Below are 25,950 nucleotides of genomic sequence, written 5' to 3' on the forward strand. Positions count from 1 at the left end.
TCTCTCTCCAATCTTAAAGACACTGGGGCTTTTTATCTGGTTTGGCTTGGACTGCATTTCAGTATTGCTCACTCCACCTCCACCACCTAAGTGACTGTACTGAGGCCAGGTCTACACTACCCCAGAAATTTGACTTAAGATGCACAACTCCAGCTACGAGAATTGTGTAGGTGGAGTCAATGTACATTAAGCCAAATTCCAGATGAGTTACAATAGTGGGGAAGGATGCAGGAGTACGTTTTGGTAATTCTCTTCAATGCCAGTCCATATACACCACGTCCACGTTCTTCCCAGGAACATTCAGAAGAGTAATCAGAAAAGTCCATGTAGGTAACAAAGAACTTTGTCAAAGAAGAGCCCTACTGCTGTGACGGGATTCCGCACACAGCATAGTTAGACTGTCCCAGCACACCTCACAAGAGTTTATTAGGATCGCCGTTCTGTAGTGTATATACAGTTCTACCCACCTAATCCCTACTGTTCCAATGACATGAATTATTCCTCCTGTTCTAAAAAGCTGAGACGGGCCCAGTGACGCTGCCCAATCATGGATTCATTTAGAGATCAGTGAAATTAACGCTACACACAGTCTTTAATATGTAGATTCTTCAAGATAACCATGGGGCACTTTAATTTTCTTCCACATTATTTTCCCTGTGTTAATTTAATGCAACACTTTTTCCAGGGGGGTGCTGGTTTTAGTTTGGCTTTTTGTGAGAAATTCCCTTTTGTTCCGCTTCTGCTGGACTTGGAACATTATTATCATAAAAAAAATGGCTGCTGAACAAAAGATCCAGGTTTCATGTTCCCCAAAACATGGGACGTAATTATGTTTTTAATACCACAAAAACTGTTTTCTGTTCTCTGTCCATTCCACCTCTTCCCTCTCTTGTTTTCCAGAGTTTCAGCCATTTTGAATGCACACCATTTTTCCCTTTGGCACACAGAAATGGACTAGAAATGCTTGAACCTCAAAACCAACTCCAATAGGTTTTAATGTTGTATCATCAAAATTCAGTCTTTGTCTGTAAAAAGTGCCCACATAAAAGGGAAATTAACTGAAAGTATCCCATCCTCAGTAAGTAAAATAAAAAAGGAAATGGAAAACAGAGTGCAATGTAAGGAATAATAACTGGAGGGGTTTTTTACATCTCCCTGAGGCTGCCCTGGCAAATGTCTTTAATCTCTATTTCACTGGAGCACCTGCAGCTTGAAGTGCTTTTGAGAGCCAGGCAGCTGAGCTGTGTTGTACTGGAGCCTGTTGGCATTAGTCTCTGGAACTGAGCCCTCCATTCAAAACATGGAAGAAGAGCTACTACATTTCTGTAGGGAAATCACCACAACAGAGAGAGAGGGATTTTTTTTCTTCTTAATCCCAACAGAATTTCTCAGCTTCCTCCACATGCTCCCTCAACTGGCTCTGTTGGTGTTCTAGATGACATTGCTCAAGGTCCTTGCAACTTTTATACTCTCCTACCTCCTCCTCTTTTGTTTTCCTCTTCTGAGTGACCATATTCTCTTGCCTTCTCTTCTTGGTCTCTTTTCCTTCAGTGGGCAGCCACAGTTAGTGCACTCTCCCTCCAGCCATCTAGTCACCGAGTCCCTGACTTGATGACTAGTCTCACTCTGAAAACAGGCCAGCGTGACGTGTTCATGCACACATCAGATATAGCCTTCCAAAAGCTCTTCAGAGCCTGAGGTGCTTGTTACAACCAGTCTTCTAGGCAGTGGGATTCATAAGATGCCTTCCATGAGAATTCCATATTGGAGCAGGCAAATGGTCGATGTGCTCCAGTGTCTGCCCTTTCCTCTGCAGTTCTAGAGGTGCTTCACCCTGCCACTGCACAAAGGGGTAGAGAAGGGCAAGATCTGGAGAACCTTTACAGGACAACTGATACCTCAGCATGAGGGGCTTTTGGGTGTTGGGGCAAGGGGAGGAAGAAAAATAAGGCTGATATATCCATGACTATGGCGTTTCACTGGCTTTCCTCCCTCACTGAAGGAGAGCACAGCTGCCAGAAGAATGACTGCACTGATGGTTAGGGAGTGGCTTTGCTGCTGCTCTGCATCCCATAGGGGAGGTTTTCCTCATCCACTCTGGAAGTGGCCTCACTGGCAACCTTGCCATTTAGTCTGTGAACTGGAGTCCAGGGTTTGGCCTTCTGACCTTGGTGCTTGTTTCAGAAGAGGGAAGGAGTAGCCCACCTGTGACCACGTAAATGCTGTTCCATGAAACTAGGTTCCTTCATGCTTCTTGGTTAGTGAGCCAGTTATGCCCTAAAACATAAAGATGACGGGTAGGGCAATGCCTTACTGTTTGTTCAGTCTGATCACTTTGTTAGGTTATGGAGTTATGTTAGGGTATGGCTAGGGTTACCAGGTGTCCGGTTTTGAATCGGACAGTTTAGTATTTGAGCTTTCTGTTCGGGAAACAAATTGAGAAAATATAAATGTCCGGTATTTTCTAAATAAGATGTAATGTAGATTGTGATGTAATGTCAAGTGTGTCCAGTATTTTTGTTGAAACCATCTAGCAACCCTAGGTATGGCAAGCTTTTTTGCTGTTGCCTCTTCTATCAGACTATTGTCTATCTGTTCTGTGAGGCTGCTCATGCTATCAGGATGCAAAATTCATAATTTAAATGGCAGTATGCTAGGTGGGGCAAAGACAACAGCATGCACCTTGGTCAGGAGGTCAGACTAGTTTGTCTCAATGGTCCTCTGAGGCCTTATAATCTATGAATTATAGATTCAGAGACACACCCATAAAAAGGGTTCAGCAACTTTTTGGAAGTGGCTAGGTTAAAGCATCTTGCCTGCAGGGTATGCTCATTGATGTTCCCATGTCATGTTTGTCTTATCTGTTATTGATTGAGTGTGCTGTCATTCAGTATGGTACGTGGGAGCTTCTGTGAAAACCACACAGAACTGGCTGTGTCTCAACTTTCTCTTGTACATGAATTAAGCTTTGTAATAGAACTCCTGCTGTTTATCTTATTTGCCTGCAGTTTCTTGCCTGTTGTTACTCCTGATAGAGCTGTGTGGGTGAGGAGAGCTGGTTAGATGCTATTTTTAAAACAAATGATAAACTCATTTGTCATTTAAATAAAAAGAGCAATGATGAGTTTTTAAGTACTTAGCTGAGACTGGCTGGCTCACTTCATTGCAGCCCTAGCAGCTCTTCTTCCAAACCTGGAAACTCCGATTTGCTCCCTAATCCTCCCACTGTTCCCACACGCTTGACCTCTAACAGCATTCCTTTGCTTGTCTTACAAACTTTCATGTAGTTTTTTCTGTCCCTCTCCCCCAAAAGAATAGTGTTCTGGTTGGAACTTACAGAATTCCTTGTCTTGTTTCGCTGCCCCCTTGGTTGGAAACTTACCCTAAACATTTCCACATGGTTTGCGTTCTTCATGCACAACTAACATTTTTTTCTTTAAACATTTTTGAAGAAATCCTTCAGCTTCTTCTACCTTTTGCTGCTGGCAATGACCTAGCCTTGTTACTGTTTGCGTTTCTTTTGTACCTTTCTGCTGCTTAAGTCTCTGTTGACCTTTAAATCTGTCAGCAGCCGCTACCAGGCTCAGTATGCAATTTAGCTCACTGTTTTCACAAGTTTCCCAGCCCTGAAGGCTTTCCAAATGATCCATTGTGGGGCTGAGTTAGAGGTATTGTCCCTGCAATAGGCAGGCCTAGCTGGGTGCTGCATTTACAGTTCTGTTAGCCCTCACAATGTCATCTTATTATAGTACCCCTGAATGCTTTCTCCTTCAAATAGATGTAGCAATAGGTAGGTAGATTTAAAAAAAAAAACTTTCTGAAGCATTGTTTGAAACTTTAAGATCAGACTGCATGGTTTTTATACCACACGTGCGTGCTCTTGCTCTTTTTCAAGCACACCCCTCTGCCGCTTGTCTTTGCATGGTCAGCACAGAGGACCAAACAGAGCAAAACATGTTGATGTGTCCTCTTGAGAATAATATTTATATCCCACCAGAACCTACAAACTTCACCTGACAGTGGAGCCCCATTTTGCAAAGTGTTTAACATACACAGTGAAAAACAGATCCCACCCTGAACAGTTTTCCCCCTTTCCCATGCTATTTAGATGGCATATTATCATCCCCTTGCAGAAGAGGAACCGAGGCACAGAGCCGTCATGTGCCATGTCCAGAATCCCACTGGAAACCTGTGGGAGAACTGGGAGTTGAACTCAGATCTCCTGAATCCAATATAGTTTCCTAATAGCAAGGTAACCCTTCCTCTCTCAGAAATACTGTGCCATGCTTGCTGCTCTCATCCACAGGCAAAGGTATTTGCCCACTTACACCAAGGGTGATTTTTGTCTCTTTGGAATATGTTGATTTTTTCCCCCAAACATGAGGTGTTACTTCCATCTTTTACTGGGAAGTGGATGATATAAGGAAGTGGAAATGGATCCTTTCATGCCATTGGTAGTGTGGGGTGGGAGTTAGGGTGCTATTAGAGGTTGGTGCAGGTCAGTGTTGAAGTGTTTTGGCAAGGCTAGGATAGGGCTGGGCAGGAAACAAGTTGGTATTTTGGGCTTGGAAAACAGTATATTGACTCTCTGTACATCTCCGAGAAAGGTTAGGGTCTGATTATTTTAGCCAGAACAACAGGCTTTTTTTCACTTCAACTCTTTCTTGACATATCACCTTTATATTAGGACATATCACTTATTCATCAAACAGTGATTGCTCTTAGCCAAGTGAGCACAGGTGTAACGATAATTCACAAGAGGAGTCAGACACTGTGCTTGCTTGTCATCTGCTCTGACTGGGGGTACCTTTGGCAGAATATGTGACCATAGGCCGGGAGTGAAAGGGACGCACTCAGTACAAATGTTAAAGGTCCATTGTTACAGGGAGACACTCTGCCTCTTTACCTGGGGTGGAGTGGGGCGGGGCGGAGGTGTGTGTGAATATGCTTAATCCATGTTCTTCTCACAGTAGCAGCAGGTATCCATGTAACTGACTGTGTTGCATTTATAATCCCAGGATGAACTGGATCTCACGGATAAGAACAGAGAGGCTATGTTTGCACTCCCGCCAGAGAAGAAATGGCAGATATACTGCAGCAAAAAGAAGGTACTGCCTTTTGATTTTTTAAAGTAGATACATAATAAACTGTATCTGCGTGTAATTATGTATGTGCGTGCATGTATAGTGTTTACCCATCTAAATCTATACAGAATAGATAGTGGTGTGGTGGAAAGGCTTTATTGACGTGATATTGGGACAACTTTCTTATGAGTAGTGAAAGCACAAGTGATTTATGAAGGGCATAGAGAACAAGTTAATGCTTTTATGCCTTAGCATCATAGAGCTGGAAGAGACCTCAGGAGGTCATCAAGTCCAGCCTCCTCCCAAAGCAGGACCAATCCCAACTAAATCAACCCAGCCAGGGCTTTATCAAGCCAAGAAATAAAAACCTCTAGGGATGGCAATTCCATCACCTCCCTAGGTAACCCATCCCAGTGCTTCACCACCCTCCTAGGGAAATAGTTTTTCCTAATATCCAACCTGGACCTCTCCCACTGTAACTTGAGCCCATTGCTCCTTGTTCTGCCATCCGTCACTACTGAGAACAGCCTCTCTCCATCCTCTTTGGAACCTCCCTTAGGGAAATTGAAGGCTGCTATCTAATCCCCCCCCCCCCCCCCCCACACCACTCTTCTCTTCTGCAGACTAAACAAACCCAAATCCCTCAGCCTCTCCTCGTAGGTCATGTGCTCCAGCCCCCTATTCATTTTGGTCACCCTCCGCTGGACCCTCTCCAATGCGTCCACATCCTTTCTATAGTGGGGCGGAGGAGGGCGGAGCAGAACTGGACACCAATACTCCAGATGTGGCCTCACAAGAGCCAAATAAAGGGGAATAATCACTTCTCTGGATCTGCTGGCAATGCTCCTCCTAATGCAACCTAATATGCCATTAGCCTTCTTGGCTACAAGGGCACACTGTTGACTCATATCCAGCTTCTCATCCACTGTAATCCCCGGGTCCTTTTCTGCAGAACTGCTACTTAGCCAGTTGGTCCCCAGCCTGTAACAATGCTTGGGATTATTCCGTCCCAAGTGCAGGACTCTACACTTGTCCTTGTTGAACCTCATCAGGTTTCTTGTAGCCCAATTCTCTAATCTGTCTAGGTCACTCTGGACCCTATCCGTGCCCTCCAGTGTATCTACCTCTCCCCATAGTTTAGTGTCATCTGCAAACTTGCTGAGGGTGCAATCCATCCCCTCATCCAAGTCATTAATAAAGATATTGAACAAAACCAGTCCTAGAACCAATCCTTCGGGCACTTTGCTAGAAACCGACTGCCAACCTGACATTGTGCTGTTGATCACTACCCATTGGGCCCAACAATCTAGTAAGCTTTCTATCCATCTTATAGTCCATTTATACAATCCATACTTTCTTAACTTGCTGGCAAGAATATTGTGGGAGGCCGTATCTAAAGCTTTGCTAAAGTCAAGGTATATCACGTCCACTGACTTTCCCATCTCCACAGAGCCAGTTACCTCATCATAGAAGCTAATCAGATTGGTCAGGCACGGCTTGCCTTCCATGAATCCATGTTGACTATTCCCGATCATTTTCCCCTCTTCCAAGTGTTTCAAAATGGATTCCTTGAGGCTCTCCTCCATGATTTTTTGGAGGACTGAGGTAAGGCTGACTGGTCTGCAGTTCCCTGGACTGTCCTTCTTCCCTTTTTTAAAGATGGGCACTACATTTGCCTTTTTCCAATCATCCGGGATCTCTCCCAGTCTCCATGAGTTTTTAAAAATAATGGCAAAGGCTCTGCAATGACATTTGCCAACTCCCTCAGTACCCTTGAATGTATTAAATCCAGACCCATGGATTTGTGTATGTCTAGCTTTTTTAAATTGTTCTTAATCTGTTCTTTCTCCACTGAGGGCTGCCCTCTTCCCTCCCATACTGCATTGTCTAGTGCAGTAGTCTGGGAACTGACCTTGTCTGAGAAGACAGAGGCAAAAAAAGAATTGAGTACCACAGCTTTTCCCACATCATCTGTCACTAGGTTATCTCCCTCATCCAGTAAGGGCCCCACACCCTCTCAGATCACCCTCTTATTGCTAACATGCCTTTAGAAACCTTTCTTGTTACCCTTCACATTCCTTGCTAGCTGCAATTCCAATTGCACTTTTGCCTTCCTGATCACTCCCCTGCATTCTCAAGCAATATATTTATACTCCTCCCTAGTCATCTGTCCAAGTTTCTACTTCTTGCAAGTTCCTGTGTTGAAGCTCACCAAGGATTTCACTGTTAAGCCAATCTGATCGCCTACCATATTTTCTTTTCTTACTGCGCATTGGGATGGTTTCTTCCTGTGCCTTTAATAAGGCTTCTTTAAAATACTGCCAGCTCTCCTGGACTCTTTTCCTCTTTATGTAAGCCATTGCAGGGAATCTTGCCCATCAGTTCTCTGAGGGAGTCCAAGTTTGCTTTTCTGAAGTCCAGGGTGTGTATTTTGCTGCTCTCCTTTCTTCCTTTGGTCAGGATCCTGAAATCTACCATCGCATGATCACTGCTTCCCAGGTTGCCACCCACCTCTACTTCCCCTATTAGTTCCTCCCTGTTTGTGAGCAGAAGGTCAAGCTGCGAATGGCCCCTGGTCGGATCCTTCAGCACTTGTACCAAGAAGTTGTCCCCAACATTCTCCAAAAGCTTTCTGAGTTGTCTGTGTACTGCTGTATTGGTCTCCCAACAGATGTCAGGGGGTATGTCTACACTACCCCGCTAGTTCGAACTAGCGGGGTAATGTAGGCATACCGCACTTGCAAATGAAGCCCGGGATTTGAATTTCCCGGGCTTCATTTGTATAAGCGGGGAGCCGCCATTTTTAAAACCCCGCTGGTTCGAACCCCGTGCAGCGCAGCTACACGGGGCTCGAACTAGGTAGTTCGGACTAGGCTTCCACGAGGTGTACCGGTAGTTCGGAATAGGAAGCCTAGTCCGAACTACCTAGTTCGAGCCCCATGTAGCCACGCTGCACGGGGTTCGAACCAGCGGGGTTTTAAAAATGGCGGCTCCCCGCTTATGCAAATGAAGCCCGGGAAATTCAAATCCCGGGCTTCATTTGCAAGTGCGGTATGCCTACATTACCCTCCTAGTTCGAACTAGGAGGGTAGTGTAGACATACCCAGGGTGATTAACATCCCCCATGAGGACCAGGGCCTGTTATCTGGAAGCTTCTCTCAGTTGTCTGTTCCCTTACTGCATCATCATAAATTTTGTATATGCCACATATGTTATGGCAAAAAATTAAGAATGTTTTATGGAATTTTTAAAGTTTTTTATTTCTTTAGTTACCATAAATCCAATCATAGAAGGTTCAGAGAGTGGAACAAATATTTTTAGGAACCACTATAGGTAACTTATTATATGTGTAATAATGTTGCTGTTGTAAAGTTTGATATTTCAGTGTCCCCCAGAGCAAGCAGCAAGTGGTATATATCCCATCTGAGAGAGATTAGCTCATGTGAGTTTCTAGAGCTAAGTTCCTTATTCAACTAAACAGGAATGTTTTAAAACTGCAGTCAAAGAAGAGAGAGACTAGAAGGGCAAGGACTTGTAGCTGATACCTACATTAATTTCCTCAGACTCCTGTCACTAAAAAAATGGGGGGGGGGGACAGTTTAGGAGAGGTGGCTTGATTTTTTTTTTAACTCCTTTGGAAACATGTATGAGCGTATCTACACAGCAGTGCAAGCTCAAAATAAAATATGCAATTTGTACTATGCAATTTGCATAGCTTATTTCAAACTTATTTCGAGAGAGTGCCAAATTTCAACCACTATTCTGACAAGTCCCTTAATCCTTGTGGAATGAGTTTTACGGGGATGTCAGAATAGCAAGTCCGTTATTTCAATTGCATTTCAAAATAACGGGTGTGCTGTTAAGACACAGAAAATGTTATTTCGGGATACCGGACGCATCCCAAAATAGCACCTCTGTCTAGACACACCCTGAGAGACTCCCCCAGGAGTAGAGCCCTGGATATTTTTGCTGGTCCATAAGAAATAAAGAAAGAAGCATTTTCTGATGGTGTAGCACAGTTGTTCCCAACCTTTTTTATATCGTGGACCAGCAAACCCATTCACAAACTTTTGGCAGACTGGTAACCTTTTATTTGCATATTCATTATGGTATCTAATTTTAAGAGGTCACATGTAATTTTACATCACATTTATATACACTCAATACATGTCAGAGTCTTCAGATATCTATAACACTTAAAAAAAAATCACAGAAAAAATTCCCTGCTGGGTGGGGCAGCCCCTACCCAGGGTTGATTGGTGCCTGCAGAGGGAGGGGCACAGGGAAGGGCACAGACAGGGGCCATGTGGGGCACCCTATTTACCAACTGAAATTTTGCCAGGGACATAGGAGCTGCTACCCCCAAGTGCTACCATCAGTCATCTCTGCCCTCCCACGACTCCTGCCCCATGGGGTGGGGGAGCTGCCATTGTATCTTCCCCCATCTCCTTCTGTACAACCCCTGCCCTCTATCTCCTCCTTCCTCAGCCAGGCTGCTCTGGCTCCCACAGTCTCCCCCCAGCCTCCCCTCCCTGCATCCCCCGCCTTTTCCTCCATTGTACCCCTCCTCCCATCTGCCCCATAAGTCTCCCCTGAATCCCTCCAATGTCCCTTCAGCACCCCCTGCCCCTGCCTCACACATCCCTTTTCCCCCTCACATCCCTTATCTGCCCTGACCCTCTTCAGTCCCCTATGCCCCCCAGGACTGGCTCCCCTACCCCACAGACACTGGGAGCTGGCAGCAGTTTCCCTGCCCCCAGGCAGGGATCACAGCCAGCTGCGCTGGGAGCAGCTTGGGGCAAACTCTTCCCCTGCAGCTGCGGGGCACTGGGGGCAGTGCTCTTGGTGGGGGAGGGAAGACTCTCTTACCTGCCTCTCAAGAGTTGCCTGCCCTGGGCCAGGGGCTGGCCAGGCTGGGTGCGCGGCCCAGCAGTAGGACTGGCCCTGGTGGGGATTCTCTCTCCCGGCTGCAGGCCGGGCTCTGGGGACCCAGCAGCAGCCCCCACCGGGACTCAAGAATCTGAACTGGAGCCTGGCTCTAGAGTCACCACAAGCAGCGGCTGCCATTCGCTTCCTGTGAGCACTGCGGGGGCTGAGCCCAGCCCTGGCCACCAGAGCCCCTGCCCGCTGCTGCTGGGTCCTAGCAAGCAACCCCGCGCACTGCAGCCCCTGTCCCTGGGGACCTTCCCGCCCCTGGGCTTGAGCAGCGTCCCCTGCATCAAGGCAGAGTCATGCAGAGAAGCCAACGCAGCGCTGAGCGCGGGGAGAAGATAGTCCTGGGGAGAGGAGAAGGGGGGTTTCTGGAACTTGTTCCAGTCCCTCCGAGCCAGTCATCAAGGTATGAGTGTGGCCTGGAAGTGTGCCGGGGCCTGGCAGCCTTGGTTCTTAGATCAGCAGTTGGGAACCACTGGGGGCAGGAGGGGGAGAGAGAGCACAAGAGAGCACAAGCACGCGCCCCACCAGGAGGTCTTAGGTTTTTGTCTTCTAGAACCTCATCCACGTAAGAGGATAATGTTCTGATTCTGACAATTGAGTTGCCTCAGACAGTAGACTCATTCTTTTAGCACCGAAGAGTCCAGATTCAAACTCTGCAGATGATCCAACTATCAGAGCTGTTTCTCACTCCATATGCAGAGAATATGGGGACCCACAAAAGACCTTAAATACCTTGCCTCTAGCCTCTGCTTACAAAAAATGGTCCCCAGAGTTACAGATGCACTGACTCTGGAAGATAGGCTGCCACCATCAAGTAATTTTTAAAGAACCCTGAAAAAAACAGGATGGAACACTTGAATTCCTCCCCCAGAGGTACCCCAAGCTCTTCTGCCACGAGAGGTTGAAAAAAGAAAACAGAGAAAACAAACTGTCTTTGATAGCTGACCTCTCAGTCTAGGCAGGCACACATAGAGACCTGCTACCTTCTAGGACACAAGAGTCAAATCATCACCTAAAAAATACGATTTTATTCACAAAAACCAAAAAGATGAAATCTATGACCCAGGAAATGATGATGATGATGATGATGATGAATAAAGTATTAGTGTCCTAGCAGTAATCCAGGAAATACCGAAGAACCTCTTCAGCTCTGAGAATTCCATATGCCTGTTCTGTTTGGTGGCTTACATTATCCTTCCTGCTGGTACATGGAGCTTGCATGTGGAGACAAGGTGCAGGCTTCTGTGATTAATGTCTGCCTTACGTTTTTGCTGGCAGATTCATCTGGCTTTCTCAGCTCTAGTGGGAGAGGATCTATTTGTAGTCATCTTAGAGAACCACACATTCCATCTCCTGGACCAGCCAGCTTTGGCAGGAAGTTGCAGACTTTAATGTATTTAATATGTTGGTTGGATTCACTACATTACACTTTTTTAAGGCAGTAGATTTGATATAAGAATTCCAAAGACCTCTGGAGTTAAAGGGGCCACACATGGGAAAATCTTGCATAATATATAGATGGTGCAAACTCTGAAGTGTCCTATTAACTGAAAAACATGTGCTGGTGCCAGATGTCCCTTAATTGGACAATAAATACTCTTAATTATCTGATGTTCTTTGCTTTCTCTACCACTCTGACCCCCTTTCTTTCCCAAAGGACAGTCAGAATATCGGTGTTGATCTCTATCTTCCTCCCCAACTGTCTGTATCCAATCCAATCAATCTATTATTATTCTACTATGACAGAAATTTGCTAGATGTCAGGCAGCATGGAGAGTCATTGTCCCTTCTTGAAAGAATTTGCAATCTCATATTAGAGATGAAAGGCTCCAATTCTCTAATGTAAAGCATTCTGTCAGGTTCCTGGGATGTGCCCTGCAAGGAAGGTGCCATCCTGCAAGGTGCTGAGCACTCTCCAGGCCCATTGGTTTCATTTAAATCAAGACCGAATGTGACATGACGGATGTGCACTGGGAATTGTTCTGGGGCAGTTCTGCACTCTGTACTATACAAACGGCCAGACCAGATGATCACAGTGGTCCCTTCTGGCCTTGGAATCGATGAATGGGGAGTGGAGAGTTGCCTTGCAGGAGAAGTGAGCAGCCAGTCTGGAATAGGAGGTATACTCTGGCATGGGAGTGCTAAGAAGTAAAAATTGCAAGGCTCATTCACACACATTAACCCAAGATGCCATTTCCAGTATAAGACAAATGGAAGGTCAAAGCTCCCAAATTTGCCTCAAAGGCTCTGGGTCCCACAGACTGTCTTAAGTAAACAAATGTCTTTTACAAAAATGAGGCTCATACATCACTCAAGAAGTCACTTGGTTCATTTATCTTGACAATTATCGTTTAGATTTAATTTATTAATGGTGGTGGTTACCACGGTGCTCGTGAAAGGTCACTGTGGTACACTTAGACATGATTACAATCTGTTTTTCACATCATTTATTGTTAAGAAATGGAGGAAGGCAAACTTTAAAAAAAAATAGGCCTGAGCCAAAATACACCATCCAGGACTTGCAGACATTCAAATATGGATCCAAACATTTTGATTTTGGGGGCCTGTCTCTTATTTCAGATAAATTTGCTAAACTGCAGTTATCTAGAATTCTCTACCATTTGTGTAACCAACTCCACTCTGGCTACCACTGGCATTTTGAAACTAGTACTGCTAGTATTAAAAGCAGATCCATCGCCACTTGAGCTAAAGGCGTATAACACCTCTATCTCCTAGTTGTAGTAGACTCTTACCCTATTCTATGGATCTTCCACTGATGGGAGACAAGGATCTACTGAGTCCCAGCATGAAACATTTGCACCTTTCTCATGTCCTTCCCTCTGCTCCTTCAGAGTGTTTCCAAAGGGAGGATGGGGGAAGATCTATTCAGTGCTGATGCTATTACACAGGATTTCATTTATATAGGACTAAATCATGATTCAGTCTTCTATGTTATTTTAGCCAGTTGGGTTATGAGATCTTCAGACATCAAATTCCTGCTTTGGGTCTGCATATTGCCCTCTGCTATCTCTATATTGTGAAAGGGGAGTGTATGTATTGACTGCAGCTTATGATACCTTCAACCCATTCATGTAACATATGCTGCCTTTGTTGGTTGTGTGCCTCTCATCTGGACAGCAGTGGAAATCCAGACTATAGTAAAGCTACTGATGCAATTATGCCCATATAAAACACACCCTGCAAATTTCTTGGGAATTACTTGTTTGCATAAACTGTAGATCAGGCTCTGTATGATGCAATCAGATTACTGTTTAGAAATAATAAAGTTTGTGGTACCACCAATGCTTAAAAACTGTTAACTTTTAAAGTTACTTTTTCAAACACACACATGCACATAGTATTAATTATTGCTTCACCAGGAAAAGAGTTATTGGTTAAATTACTTGACCAGGGTTCTGTAAGAGCCAGAGGTGTGAATTGCTGAGCAACCTTAACTCATACTGTTTTGGAACATTCTGCACCTCAATCAGGATTTAACATGCCAGTTATCACCTAGTGCCATCTGAACAATCTCAGTAACACTTGGCTTGCTTAGACTTCTTATTGCTAGATAAACAAGTGAGGGTATTTTCTTTTCACAGCCCTTGCTGCCTTCAGAGATTAATTTGTAAACCTCCAAATAACCAAATTTCAGTGGGAAGTGAGTAGATTTTGTGCATTTGGATGGATTTTTTTCCTTGTCATTTGCTTTGATTTGGACTCAAAAAGCAGATCTGTTTCTAAATGATGATCTGACTGAAAGAACCTGGTATGTTAAAACTCTCTGGCTATGGCACTCTGTTTCCTACTTTGTTTCACTTCTTGTGAGATAACAGAGGGTTCTTGGCTGAAGCAGAAGTGGCAGAAAGAAGGCTTGATGGCCTGATTCTGATCTTACCCTGAAGTAACTCCTTTCTCTTCTAGAGACTTGATTGTGATTTATACCAGAGCAGGTGAGGACGGGAGTGAGGAGAGAATCAGGGCAGGCTACGTCTAAACTACACCCTTCTGTTGGCAAAGGGAAAAGGGGTTTTTGCACAAAGAGGAAATGTCCACACTGCTTGTTTTTGCACAAAAACCCTAGCGAAAAAACAGATCAGCAGAAAATATACAAATGAATCACAAGTCATGCAAATGAGCCCCATATTAGCATATTTTTTGCTGAGAAAACTCGTAGTGTAGATGTAGCCAAAATGAGCAGTACAGGATCTTTCGAAATGGGGCATTTCTGTCGAAAATGTCCCGTGTAAACTGCCGGGGGGGTTCGAAAAGCCTCATTTCCAAAAAAAAAGCAGCATCTGTCATTATGCAAATGAAGCATGGGATATTTAAATTCCGGCTTCAGTTGCACTTTAGATACATCTAATTTACATCCCTCTGCTGCCAGAGGAGTGTAGTTTAGGCACGGCCCCAGGGTGTTGAAGAAATAGCCAGTCCAGTCTAGCTCTGCCAGAGGAGGCACTTGTGTCTGAGAGATCCTGTAGCATTTTTAATCATCCAAGCAGTGACACTTCCCATACTAATACCTAATCCCATACAGATGGAGAAGCCATTCTTCAGTGACAAGGTGATGACTAAGATGCTATCTAAAAAAGCCACCAAGGAGGCATTCTGTGGAAACCATGCTGTGCCCGCCAAAAAAATGTAGCACTTGAGAGAGAGCAGAATTGTCTCCATTTTATTCCTGTCAGCTATTAATTGGATTCAGTGAGGATGACTGTCTTTTGAAAAATCCTCCTACTATCCTTCATGTGTGTATATAAAGTTGTTGTCTCGGAGGAAGGAGCCCATTGACTCGAAACTTAACCCTGCCATTGATTTACTGCATAGAATCAGTCAAGTCATTTTGTGTCTTTGTCTGTTTCCTCATCTGGAAAATGGAGGTGATGATCTCCACCCAGTCTCACTGGAATGAGCTGAAAGTTATTTCCAATTCTTTGTACAGTTATTTGCTGTAGCTTGCTGTATTAGGGCCAAGGGTTATTAATTGGTGTGTAATTATAAATATAGAATGCTCTGAGACAAACTTCACCTATGGTAAAACTAGTCAATTCCATGGAAGTGTCCTGTTTTCCTCCTCTACAATATGCACACCTGGCCCGAGGGGTACAGAGGTATTTTCTGTCCGAGTCTGCAGATCGTCCCAAGTCTCAGTTCTGCTGCTCAGACTGTGTGGAGTAAAAACCCATTATTTAGGGTGTTTGCTCATTGCAGGATACATTCCCAAATGATGTGCTCTCTGCTGACTGTGTTAGGAATGAGAGGTACCTAGTACCTCTCAGGGTCAGACCTTTCGTTCTGAGCAGCACTCACTGCTGGCTTTTTATAGCCGTGCAGTGCAGTGTCACATGGAGTCCCAGCCGGTGCCCATACCATCTGTCTAACGTTAATGGAGAGAATGTCTAATATCCCTAGAGAGAGTTTCTTTTCTCACCTGTGCTTTGCCCTTGTGGTTTACATTGGCAGCAGACAAATATTTTGCCCATAAAAATGCAGCATGATATTGTGCAACCGGATGTAGAAGCTAGAGGCTTCTGTCTAGGCCCAGATCTGTCCTCGGTGTCCTCTCTAACCAGAATCCTAAATCCAGCTCCTATCATAATCCAAACAGCAGTTGCTACTCGACACCAAGCCCCAGCCTGCCTACATACAGCATTTTGTCCTAACCAAGTGATTCTCAAACTTTTTGGTCCCTGTCCCCACCTGACTCAGTGCAAACCAGTTGCTAATGGAAACTCGCCGCTCATTACATAATCACACATGAACCATTTTGCTAGTGCTGCAGCTGGGGAGAATGGCTTCACTGAAATTATTAAACAGATTAAGCATTTTAATTTTCTCATGTTAGTTTATCAAAATTCATTTTAAATAAAGTGAAATATTAATTTATGTCCAACACAAAAGCTTTTAATATTTTTCTTTATTTCTGGCAGCGGTGGAGAACCTTTTTTGGGTTGGGGGCCACTGACCCACAGAAAAATGAATTGGGTACCACACAAGTGAGAAGTAAAAATCTCCAAAAACCTGCAACCCTCACTGATGTAGCCCCCAGCTGAGACCCCTCACTCCTCTGGTGCTCCAGGGAGGGGGAGGGGGAGGGAGACTGAGGTTCAGGGCTTCCCCTAGGCCAGATTTACTTTTCTGGGTTCTGGAGATAGTGGATTTTATGGATCCCCGTAAGCTCTGGGGTGGGGATAAAAACGAAGGGTTCCTTGTGTGGGACAGGGCTGCCAGCAAGTGGGATAAGATATGGTTACGAGGTCTGGGTGGCAGGTAGGGTGCAGGAGCAGACTGGGAGTAGGGTGTCTGACCAGGGAGAAGAAGCAAGAGCGGCTGCAGTGTGTGGCTAGGAGGGAGGGTACAGCCCCAGCTCATGGAGAGAGGCAGAGCAAGCAGCTCTGTGCGCTGCTGTTCCCCCAACAGGGTGCAGAGAAGGTGGAGTGACAGCCCATGGAGCCACTTGCTCTGCCTCTCTCCACAAGCCGGGTCTTGGGGGGAAGGTTGAGGCTTTCTTCATCTACGTCCCCCCAACCCACACACCCTCCGAGCGGGAAGCCAGAGCTGATGCTTCAGTCTCTCAGCTGTGTGGTGACTGTGACGCTGGAAAAGCAGCATGGGCTCCCTGAGGTGGGTGTGGGGGGAGGAGGGACTGAGTGCGAGTCGTGGACCACCTGTAAGGACTGCACTTTGAGAACCACTGTCCTAGGCCATGGATATATCTCCTTTCTCTCTTTCTGGTGTCTGCTGATGAAATCAGAGCAGCTTTAATGTCTTTTGACATAAGAACATCCTGCCCAGTGTCTGCTGACAGTGGCCAATACCAGATGCCCCAGAGGGAGGGAACGCAGCAGGTGATCCTCACAAGATCCCTCCCTTGTCATCCACCTCTAGACAAACAGAGGCTAGTGACACCATTCCTACCCATCCTGGCTAATAGCCATTGATGGACCTAACCTCCATGGCATATGTAGGTAAGAGTGGGAGAAAATGACAATAATGAAATCAGTCTTCCATATCTCTTAGGTGAAACCTGTTGAACTGATTGAGGACCCTGCATGCTGTGTTTGCACCCTGATTTACTGAGGCTAAAAAACCTGATAGTATATAACTTGTATTAAGTTCTCAGCTTGAATGGGAGCTGAAAAGCTGTTTCTTCTCAAGCTCTGAGGTCTTGTCTCCACACTACTCTTGCTAGAGCTGATCTCATCACTGATGTTTAAGGCAGAGCAGGGAGCTTTAGGTCTTAGCCACACCATTGTTTGCAGCAAGGGAAAGTATTCATTTCCTTCAAATCCCTCCCTCGGACACCTCTCTTCTGTGAGGACATGGAAAGGAATGTTCTATAGAAGCAGAGGGGGAAACCGGGCCTTCATTTGCTCTTAAGTAGGGGCACAACACACCAGATGGCGGTCTCACCATTGTATTGTCTACGAGTGAGGTTTTGCCTTTTTTTTCCTGTATTGTCTGATTTGGATTATGAAACATCCAGGGCAGGAGCCATGTCTTCCTTTACATTTGTATAGTGTCAACCACATGCTTGGTGAATAATTAATCATGATGGAAATTAGTTTCATTGTTTTCAACTCTTTGGGGGAGTTGATTTGAAAGTCTGTTCATAGAATCTGCTGCTGATTTAGGATCTGAAACTTTTGGGGGATTTATATTTCTAAGGCGTATTTAATCTCCTCTCTAAAGATATGTCTATACTGCAGTGTAAGCCTAGGGCTTGCACTCAGGCTGTAGCCCTTATAACCCCTCTTCTGTTCACACAGGTCATGTTAATCCAGAGTCACCGATCCTCACAAGAATGAAGGGTCCAAGACACAGGCAAGGCAGGACCCAGAGTTCAAGCCCTATTGCTTTGCAATATAGAAGCAGTACCACTGGACTTGTGTTGTGAGAGTCCATCAAGAGTATCTTACACTTCTTTGGGCCATCTTTCTTTGTCCTCCAGACCATCAAAGTTGGTGGACATTCACATTTTCTTATACTGCACCATGAACAAAGGACTAGAGTGGCCACATTTCTGGAAGGCACTAAGAAGTCTGAGGTACGAATGTCTGGACTCACGCCTAAATGTAGTATAAATGCTGATGTCCTAGGTTGGAACCCTCAGGTTCAACAATTCCTAAAATGTGGTTATAAACTTGTGTAGACACACATGTTCTGGCTTAACAAGCCTGGAGTCTGACTCAAGTTTCACTAACCCTGGATTTAAATGGTGGGGTAGACACACGCTAATGCCCTTCTTTAACTTTGTTCTCCAGCACTCAGAAACTGTTGCAGTGCTGAAGTGTCCGTACTCAGTATCTGATATGGTACAATACTTGAGAAGCATTTGATTAGGTATCCCAGGGGATCAGAGCTCGATGACTGTGTGATAGCTCTTTCCCTTGATTGTGAATATTGTGCCTTTTAAGGAGATGGAGCTCTCTTGGTCCAACTAGTGAGAGGCACTAAATCCAGAGTAGCATTGCTGCTGAGGTAAGAGCTACTAATAGCTGGTTGATCAAGCCCCAAATCAGAGTCACGGGGAGCTGGTTGAGTATGTGATACCTCATCTTGGCAGTGGCTGATCCATATGTCAGATACAAGCTTCTTACATCTATCTAATCAAGGTAGTTACTGCTTTAGCTGAAGTGGTTTGGTTTTATGTTTTGGAACCAAAGGTGGCAGGTCCTCTCCCCACTTATTCCTCCTCAATTTGTTACAGAGGTTTAATGCTTCAATCTTGTAAGTTGAATAGGAATGTCACATGAGTCCATAGGCCAAACTGCTTCTAGGCAGGGCCTCAGAAGCCCACAAGAACTCTGGCAAGAGTGAGTCTCCGTGTTTGTGTAGCTCTTATATTTACCCTGACTGGGATTCATCCCTCATCTCCTGCACCATCACAAGGAGATCTGCTCCTTAAAACAGACTGAAACTTCTAGTTCTCCTTAATTCCCTTACAAGTGCCTGGCACTGCAGTCACTCCCAGCCAGATTTCTGCATGGCTTCAGCCTCGGAGACTTACTGCTGGAAAAACTAGCCTGAAATGCAGATTTTCACAAAACAGGAGTCTCTGAAAGTAGTCTTGCATTTCAGTTACTGTTGTTCAGCAAAATCTCAAGGAGAATGTTGCCCTTTGGAAACAGCTGCTGCTTCTTGGAGGAGTGTCCCCGTGGGTGCTCCACCTTAGATCTTGTGGCACCTCTGCGCGCCTAGTCAGAGAGTTACAGTAGCACTGCCCTCCAATAGGCCGTGCACGTGAGGCAGGCGGCACCTACCACGTATGCGCAGCAACCGTCCCTTCAGTTCCTTCTCTGCCGCCGTTGGCATCAGTCGGAACCGCGGTTGCTCTCCATTCTTGTAATTTTTAAATGTGTGTCTAGCTAGTTAGCATTACAGTTAGTGTTAAGGTTTGCTTTTTTTGTTTTCATTTTGACAAAAAAACACCTTTCATCTATTAGAAGGCCTCGCAGATTTTATATTACCTGGGATGACTGGTCCCCCAGGTTTTAAGTGTTGCCTCTCCTGTCTGCTGTCTGTCCCCATCTTTGATGGTCTTTCCCAGTGTGTGCACTATTTGGCTCAGGCACACACCACTGAACACTGCCAGCATTGCAAGCAGTTAATGACTCACACGTGGAAGGCACGGGAGCTCCAATTAAAACTTTTCTGCTGGAGAAAATGGTGAGACCTGCCCCACTCCCGCGCCAGTTGTTCCCCATGTCTGAAAAGGCCATGTCCACCAGCTCGACCTCGAGAGACTCTTCCTCCAACCAGCCCAGGAAGAAATCTCATTCTTTGGGGAAAAGTGACTCTCCCTCAAAAAAATGGGTGCAAGCACCCAAACCACCCCCTGCTCTGTCCCCTGATGTGCCTTATTGCTTGGTACCGGCCCCATTCATCGCTGTGGAGGAGCTCAGGGTATCCTCGGTACCTACAATGCCTGTCTTCAGCACCGACTGCACACCCGCGTCAATTAGTTTCCTGTGCTCAGCTACTCCAGGCTCCACTCCGCCCTTGTCAAGAGATGAAGATGAAGAGCCCTTGGTCAGGAGACACACCGCAAGGCATTCTTCCCCAAAGCAACCACAACTACAGCATACAACCATGCAATTGCAACCCCCATAATGGCTACCCCCTCCAGTGCCGCTCCCTTCCAACTGGCCCTACTGGGACCCATGGGCACCATATCGAACCCAACATCCACAGCAGGTGCAATACTATACACCAACTGCACCTCCCTCTAGAGCAGCATCCCTGCCAACACTGGACAGGTTGTTCTACCAGGAGGAGGAGGAACCACCATCTACTGATAAGGAGTCTTCTGTTTCCTCCCATCCCACAACACACATCCTCTTCTCCCGATGACACTCTTATTCCACCATCTCCTACGGCAGGAGATGACTTCTGTTCTTTTCAAGAACTCTACAAGCCCTTGAAGTCTCCCTAGTTAGCCCCCCTGAAACTCAGCATAAGCTGACTAGCATACTCCATGCTTCACCTGCCTCCAAACTGACCTTACTCATGGACCCTGCCTTTATAGATCCTGCCAAGATCTTATGGCAGATGCCAGCCACGATACCTCCGGTCTGCAAAAGATCAGACCGTAAATATTACGTGGCCCCACAGGGTGTGGATTTTCTATTCTCCCATCTTTCCCCTAACTCTATCGTGAAGGATACAGTCAATCAGAGGGGCAAACAGAGCATCATGTGTCACCCCATATGACAAATATTGGAAATGCCTAGATCTCATGAGGAGAAAGGCCTACTCCTCAGCTTCCCTTCAACTCTGTATGTCAAATTACATGGCAATGTTGGCAAAATACACCCACTATATCTTCAAACAGCTTTCACTTTTTATTCACAATTTAGCAGAGGATAAAAGAGACCAGTTAACAGACAACATAAACGAGGGCATACTGATTTTCTCATATGGCCCTACAAGCCAGCCTCGATGCAGCTGACGTAGCATCACAATTGATCACTACTGCCATCATGATGAGAAGGTCTTCCTGGCTCTACTTGTCAGGTTTTCCTCATGTGGTACAGGCCGTGGTAGAAGATCTCCCCTTACAAGGATCAAAGCTGTTTGCAGGCACTACCGACACGTCTCTTCATTCACTCAAGGATTCCAGGACGACATTGAAACCCATTGGTATTCTTGTATCTGCAGCCAGATACAAACGGAATGGATATTTCAATCAAAGATATTAATCCTCCCCTTTCAACCGGGCTTAGAAGCATTTGATAACAGGAGGAGGCAATGACAAACCAGGCGTAGACAGACCACTGAGCAATCTGCCACATATCAGCCATTGACCTCGAGGCAAACGTTTTGAAGGTCAGGTTGACAGTCTGATATCACCCCTTCATCTGGAACAACCCGAAACCCATCTGCTATTCTTCCAACCTCTACTACCCTTCTTCCACCATTGGTCTTCTATTATGACTGACAGGTGGGTGCTAGACCTCCTGAAGACCGGATACCCTTTACCAATATCCCTTCTACCCTCCCACAATCCCCGTCCCTTTTCAGGGACCCATCTCACAAGAGCGTTCTACTCCAAGAGCTCGAGCACCTTCTCCACCTAAGGGCCATAGAACACGTACCCCAACATCACAAGGGCAAAGGCTTCTACTCCCATTATTTCTTCACAACCAAGAAATCAGGAGGATGGAGATCAATTCTCAAATCTCCGGAGGCTCCACTGTCACATATGATGCCAAAGCTTCAAGATGGTTGACCTTTGCTACCATAATATCAGCCTTAAATAAAGGGAACTGGTTATCGACGCTCAACCTCCAGGATTTTTATTTTCATGTATCCATCCATCCATCCATCCATCCATAGACTCATAGACTCATAGACTTTTAAGGTCAGAAGGGACCATTATGATCATCTAGTCGGACCCCCTGCACAGTGCAGGCCACAGAATCTCACCCATCCCTCCTAGAATAATCCTCTCACCTATATCTCAGATATTGAAGCCTTCAAATACTTCGAAGGCCCCAACATGCAGAGAGTCCTCCAGCTGTGATCTGTGCCCAATGCTACAGAGGAAGGCGAAAAACCTCCAGGGCCTCTGCCAATCTACCCTGGAGGAAAATTCCTTCCCGACTCCAAATATGGCGATCAGCTAAACCCTGAGCATGTGGGCAAGACTCACCAGCCAGACACCCAGAAAGTTCCCTATAGCAACTCCTATCATCCCTCCATTGACCTATTTCCAACTGATAATGAATGGTCAATTAGTTACCAAGATCATGTTATTTCATCCAACCATCCCCTTATCATAGAATCATAGAACTGGAAGAGACCCCAGAAGGTCATCAAGTCCAGCCCCCCGCTCTAGGCAGGACCAATCCCATCTAAATCAACCCGGCCAGGGCCTTGTCAAGCCGAGATTTAAATACCTCTAGGGATGGAGACTCCACTACTTCCCCAGGTAACCCATTCCAATGCTTCACTACCCTCCTAGTAAAATAGTTTTTCCTAATATCCAATCTGGACCTCTCCCACCACAACTTGAGACCATTGCTCCTTGTTCTGCCATCTGTCACTACTGAGAACAGCCTTTCCCCATCCTCTTTGGAACCTCCCTTCAGGAAGTTGAAGGCTGCTATCAAATCCCCCCTCATTCTTTGCTTCTGCAGACTAAACAGACCCAAGTCCCTCAGCCTCTCCTCGTAGGTCATATGCTCCAGCCCCCTAATCATTTTGGTTGCCCTCCGCTGGACCCTCTCCAATGCGTCCGCGTCCTTTTTGTAGTGGGGAGCCCAGAACTGGACACAATACTCCAGATGTGGCCTCACCAAAGCCAAATAAAGGGGAATAATGACATCTCTGGATCTGCTGGCAATGCTCCTCCTAATGCATCCTAATATGCCATTAGCCTTCTTGGCTACAAGGGCACACTGTTGACTCATATCCAGCTTCTCATCCACTGTAACCCCCAGGTCCTTTTCTGCAGAACTACTACTTAACTGGTTGGTCCCCAGCCTGTAACTATGCTTGGGATTCTTCCGTCCCAAGTGCAGGACTCTACACTTGTCTTTGTTGAATCTCATGAGATTTCTAGTGGCCCAATCCTCCAATTTGTCTAAGTCACTCTGGACCCTATCTCTGCCCTTTAAGCGTATCTACCTCTCCCCCCAGCTTAGTGTCATCTGCAAACTTGCTGAGGGTGCAATCTATCCCCTCATCCAGGTCATTAATAAAGATATTGAACAAAACTGGCCCTAGAACCGAACCTTGGGGCACTCCACTAGAAACCGACCGCCATCCTGACATCGAACCGTTGATCACTACCCGCTGGGCCCGGCCTTCTAGCCATCTTTCTATCCATCTTACCGTCCATTTATCCAATCCACATTCCCTTAACTTGCTGGCAAGAATATTGTGGGAGACCATATCAAAAGCCTTGCTAAAGTCAAGGTATATAACATCCACTGACTTCCCCATGTCCACAGAGCCAGTTACCTCATCATAGAAGCTAATCAGATTGGTCAGGCACGACTTGCCCTTTGTGAATCCATGCTGACTATTCCTGATCACTTTCCTCTCAACCAAGTGTCTCAAAATGGATTCCTTTAGGATCCCTTCCATGATTTTTCCAGGAACCGAGGTAAGACTAACCGGCCTATAGTTCCCTGGATCGTCCTTCTTCCCTTTTTTGAAGATGGGCACTACATTTGCCTTTTTCCAATCATCCGGGATTTCTCGCGATCTCCACGACTTTTCAAAGATAATGGCCAAAGGCTCCTCAATGACATTTGCCAACTCCCTCAGTACCCTTGGGTGCATTAAGTCCGGACCCATGGGTTTGTGTACGTTTAGCTTTTCTAAATAGTTCCTAACCTGTTCTTTACCCACCAAGGGCTGTCCATCTTCTTCCCATCTTGCGTCACTTAGCACAGAAGTCCAGGAACCGACCTTGTCCGTGAATACAGAGGCAAAGAAAGCATTGAGTACTTCAGCTTTCCCCACATCATCTGTCACTAGGTTACCTCCTTCATCCATTAGGGGCTGCACACCCTCTTTGGTCACCTTCTTCTTGTTGACATGCCTGTAGAAACCTTTCTTGTTATCCTTCACATCCTTAGCCAGTCGCAACTCCATTTGCGCTTTCGCCTTCCTGATAACCCCCCGGCATTCTTGAGCTATACATTTAAACTCCTCCCTAGTCATTTGTCCAAGTTTCCACTTTCTGTAAGCTTCCTTTTTGTGCTTAAGTTCACCAAGGATTTCCCCTGTAAGCCAATCCGGTCTCCTACCAAGTTTGCCTCTCTTGCTACGCGTCGGGATGGTTTCTTTCTGTGCCTTCAATAAGGCTTCTTTAAAATACTGCCAGCTGTCCTGGACTCCTTTCTCCTTCATGTTAGCATCCCAGGGGATTCTGCCCATCAGATCTCTGAGGGAGTCAAAATCTGCTTTTTTGAAGTCCAAGGTGTGTATTTTACTACTCTCTTTCCTTCCTTTGGTCAGGATCCTGAAATCTACCATCTCATGATCACTGCTTCCCAGGTTGTCACCCACCTCTACGTCCCCTATTAGTTCCTCCCTGTTTGTGAGGAGAAGGTCAAGCTGTGACCATCCATCCATCCATCCATCCATCCAGGACACCAGAAATACCTGAGGTTTACACATGCACATTTCCAATACACAGTGATACCCTTCAGACTCACCACAGCCCCAAGGATCTTCTAAAAATTATCATCGTAGTGGCTGCCCACAAACAAGGGATACCCATATTCCCTATCGTGACAACTGTGTGATCAGAGCGACGAAGAGCCAAGAGGCCCACAAAGTGGTCTCCCTAGCCACGTCTCTGTTCCAGACTCTGGGAATACAAATAAACCTATCCAAATGCAAGCTCCAACCTGCTCAGGCTATAGAATTCATTGGAGCATATCTCAATTGTGTCTAGGCAACAGCTTCCCTGCCGTACCAGCAATTCCAGTCTATCAAGCACTTTATCAAGGTGCTGCAGATTAGCCCACGAGTTTCTGCAAGAACTTGCCTCCAGTTACTAGGCCACATGGCAGCGGCCACATCAGTGGTACTGCACGCCAGGTTGCATATGAGGCCAATGCAGCAATGGCTCAGAATGGTCTACAGACCCCATTACACCAGTATCAACAAAAGGATTTCGATCCCAAACAGAATCAAACACTCACTAAGTTGGTGGGCTGATCCAAAAAATGTGCATGCTGGGTGACTGTTCTGCAGTAGTCCCCTATTGATCACGATCACAATGCACACTCAGGCTCCCTCAGAGTCCAGGGCCATTGGCATCCATATGAGTGTTCCCTGCACATCAGCGTTATGCATGTCAGAACTTCCTGCAACAGACACAGGGCAACACTGTACAAATTTTTGCAGACAATCAAGCCACAATGCACTAGATAAACAGGTAAGGTGGAGCCAGATCTTATCGCCTATGCAAAGAGGCAGCTCACCTATGGTCTTGGTCCATAGATCACAAGGTCCATAGATCATAACAAACTGACTTTTCACCTCCACTTCTGAAAGACCCCTGGATATGCAAATCTCTACCCAGACACTGTCCAGGTGAACTGTAGACTGCATCTGTCTGGCTTGCGCCAGCTTTAACCAGGAGTCACCACTCCAGTTACATGCACGTTCCACAACGGCCATAGCAACCTCTACGGCCTAACTTAGCAGCATCCCTCTCATGGACATTGGCAGAGCTGCAACCTGGTCTTCTGCACACACCTTCACCAGACATTATACCTTGAAGGCTTACCTGAAAGGGGGCAATGAATTCAGACACACAGTCCTTATAAAAGCTCAACACAGCACTTAGCCTCCTGTTACTGGTACTGCTATAAAGTCACCTAAGGTGGAGCACTCACAGGGACACTCTCAAAGAAGAGAAGGTTACTCACCTTGTGCAGTAACGGAGGTTCTTCGAGATGAT

General features: G+C 45.8%; 1 protein-coding gene across 4 annotated transcripts in view; it reads left to right on the forward strand.

Annotated features, from left to right (window-relative positions):
* The window catches only part of DAAM2 (dishevelled associated activator of morphogenesis 2), a 323,838-nt gene that overhangs the window by 149,200 nt on the left and 148,688 nt on the right, over positions 1–25,950 (forward strand). For all 4 annotated transcript variants that reach the window (XM_075925085.1, XM_006131756.4, XM_006131755.4 and 1 more), the window contains one exon: positions 5,019–5,108. In XM_075925085.1, the coding sequence (XP_075781200.1) occupies positions 5,019–5,108 (90 nt within the window). The remainder of the gene's footprint in view (positions 1–5,018; positions 5,109–25,950) is intronic.

The sequence above is a fragment of the Pelodiscus sinensis genome, chromosome 3, assembly GCF_049634645.1.
Source record: "Pelodiscus sinensis isolate JC-2024 chromosome 3, ASM4963464v1, whole genome shotgun sequence".
Lineage (NCBI taxonomy): Eukaryota > Metazoa > Chordata > Testudines > Trionychidae > Pelodiscus > Pelodiscus sinensis.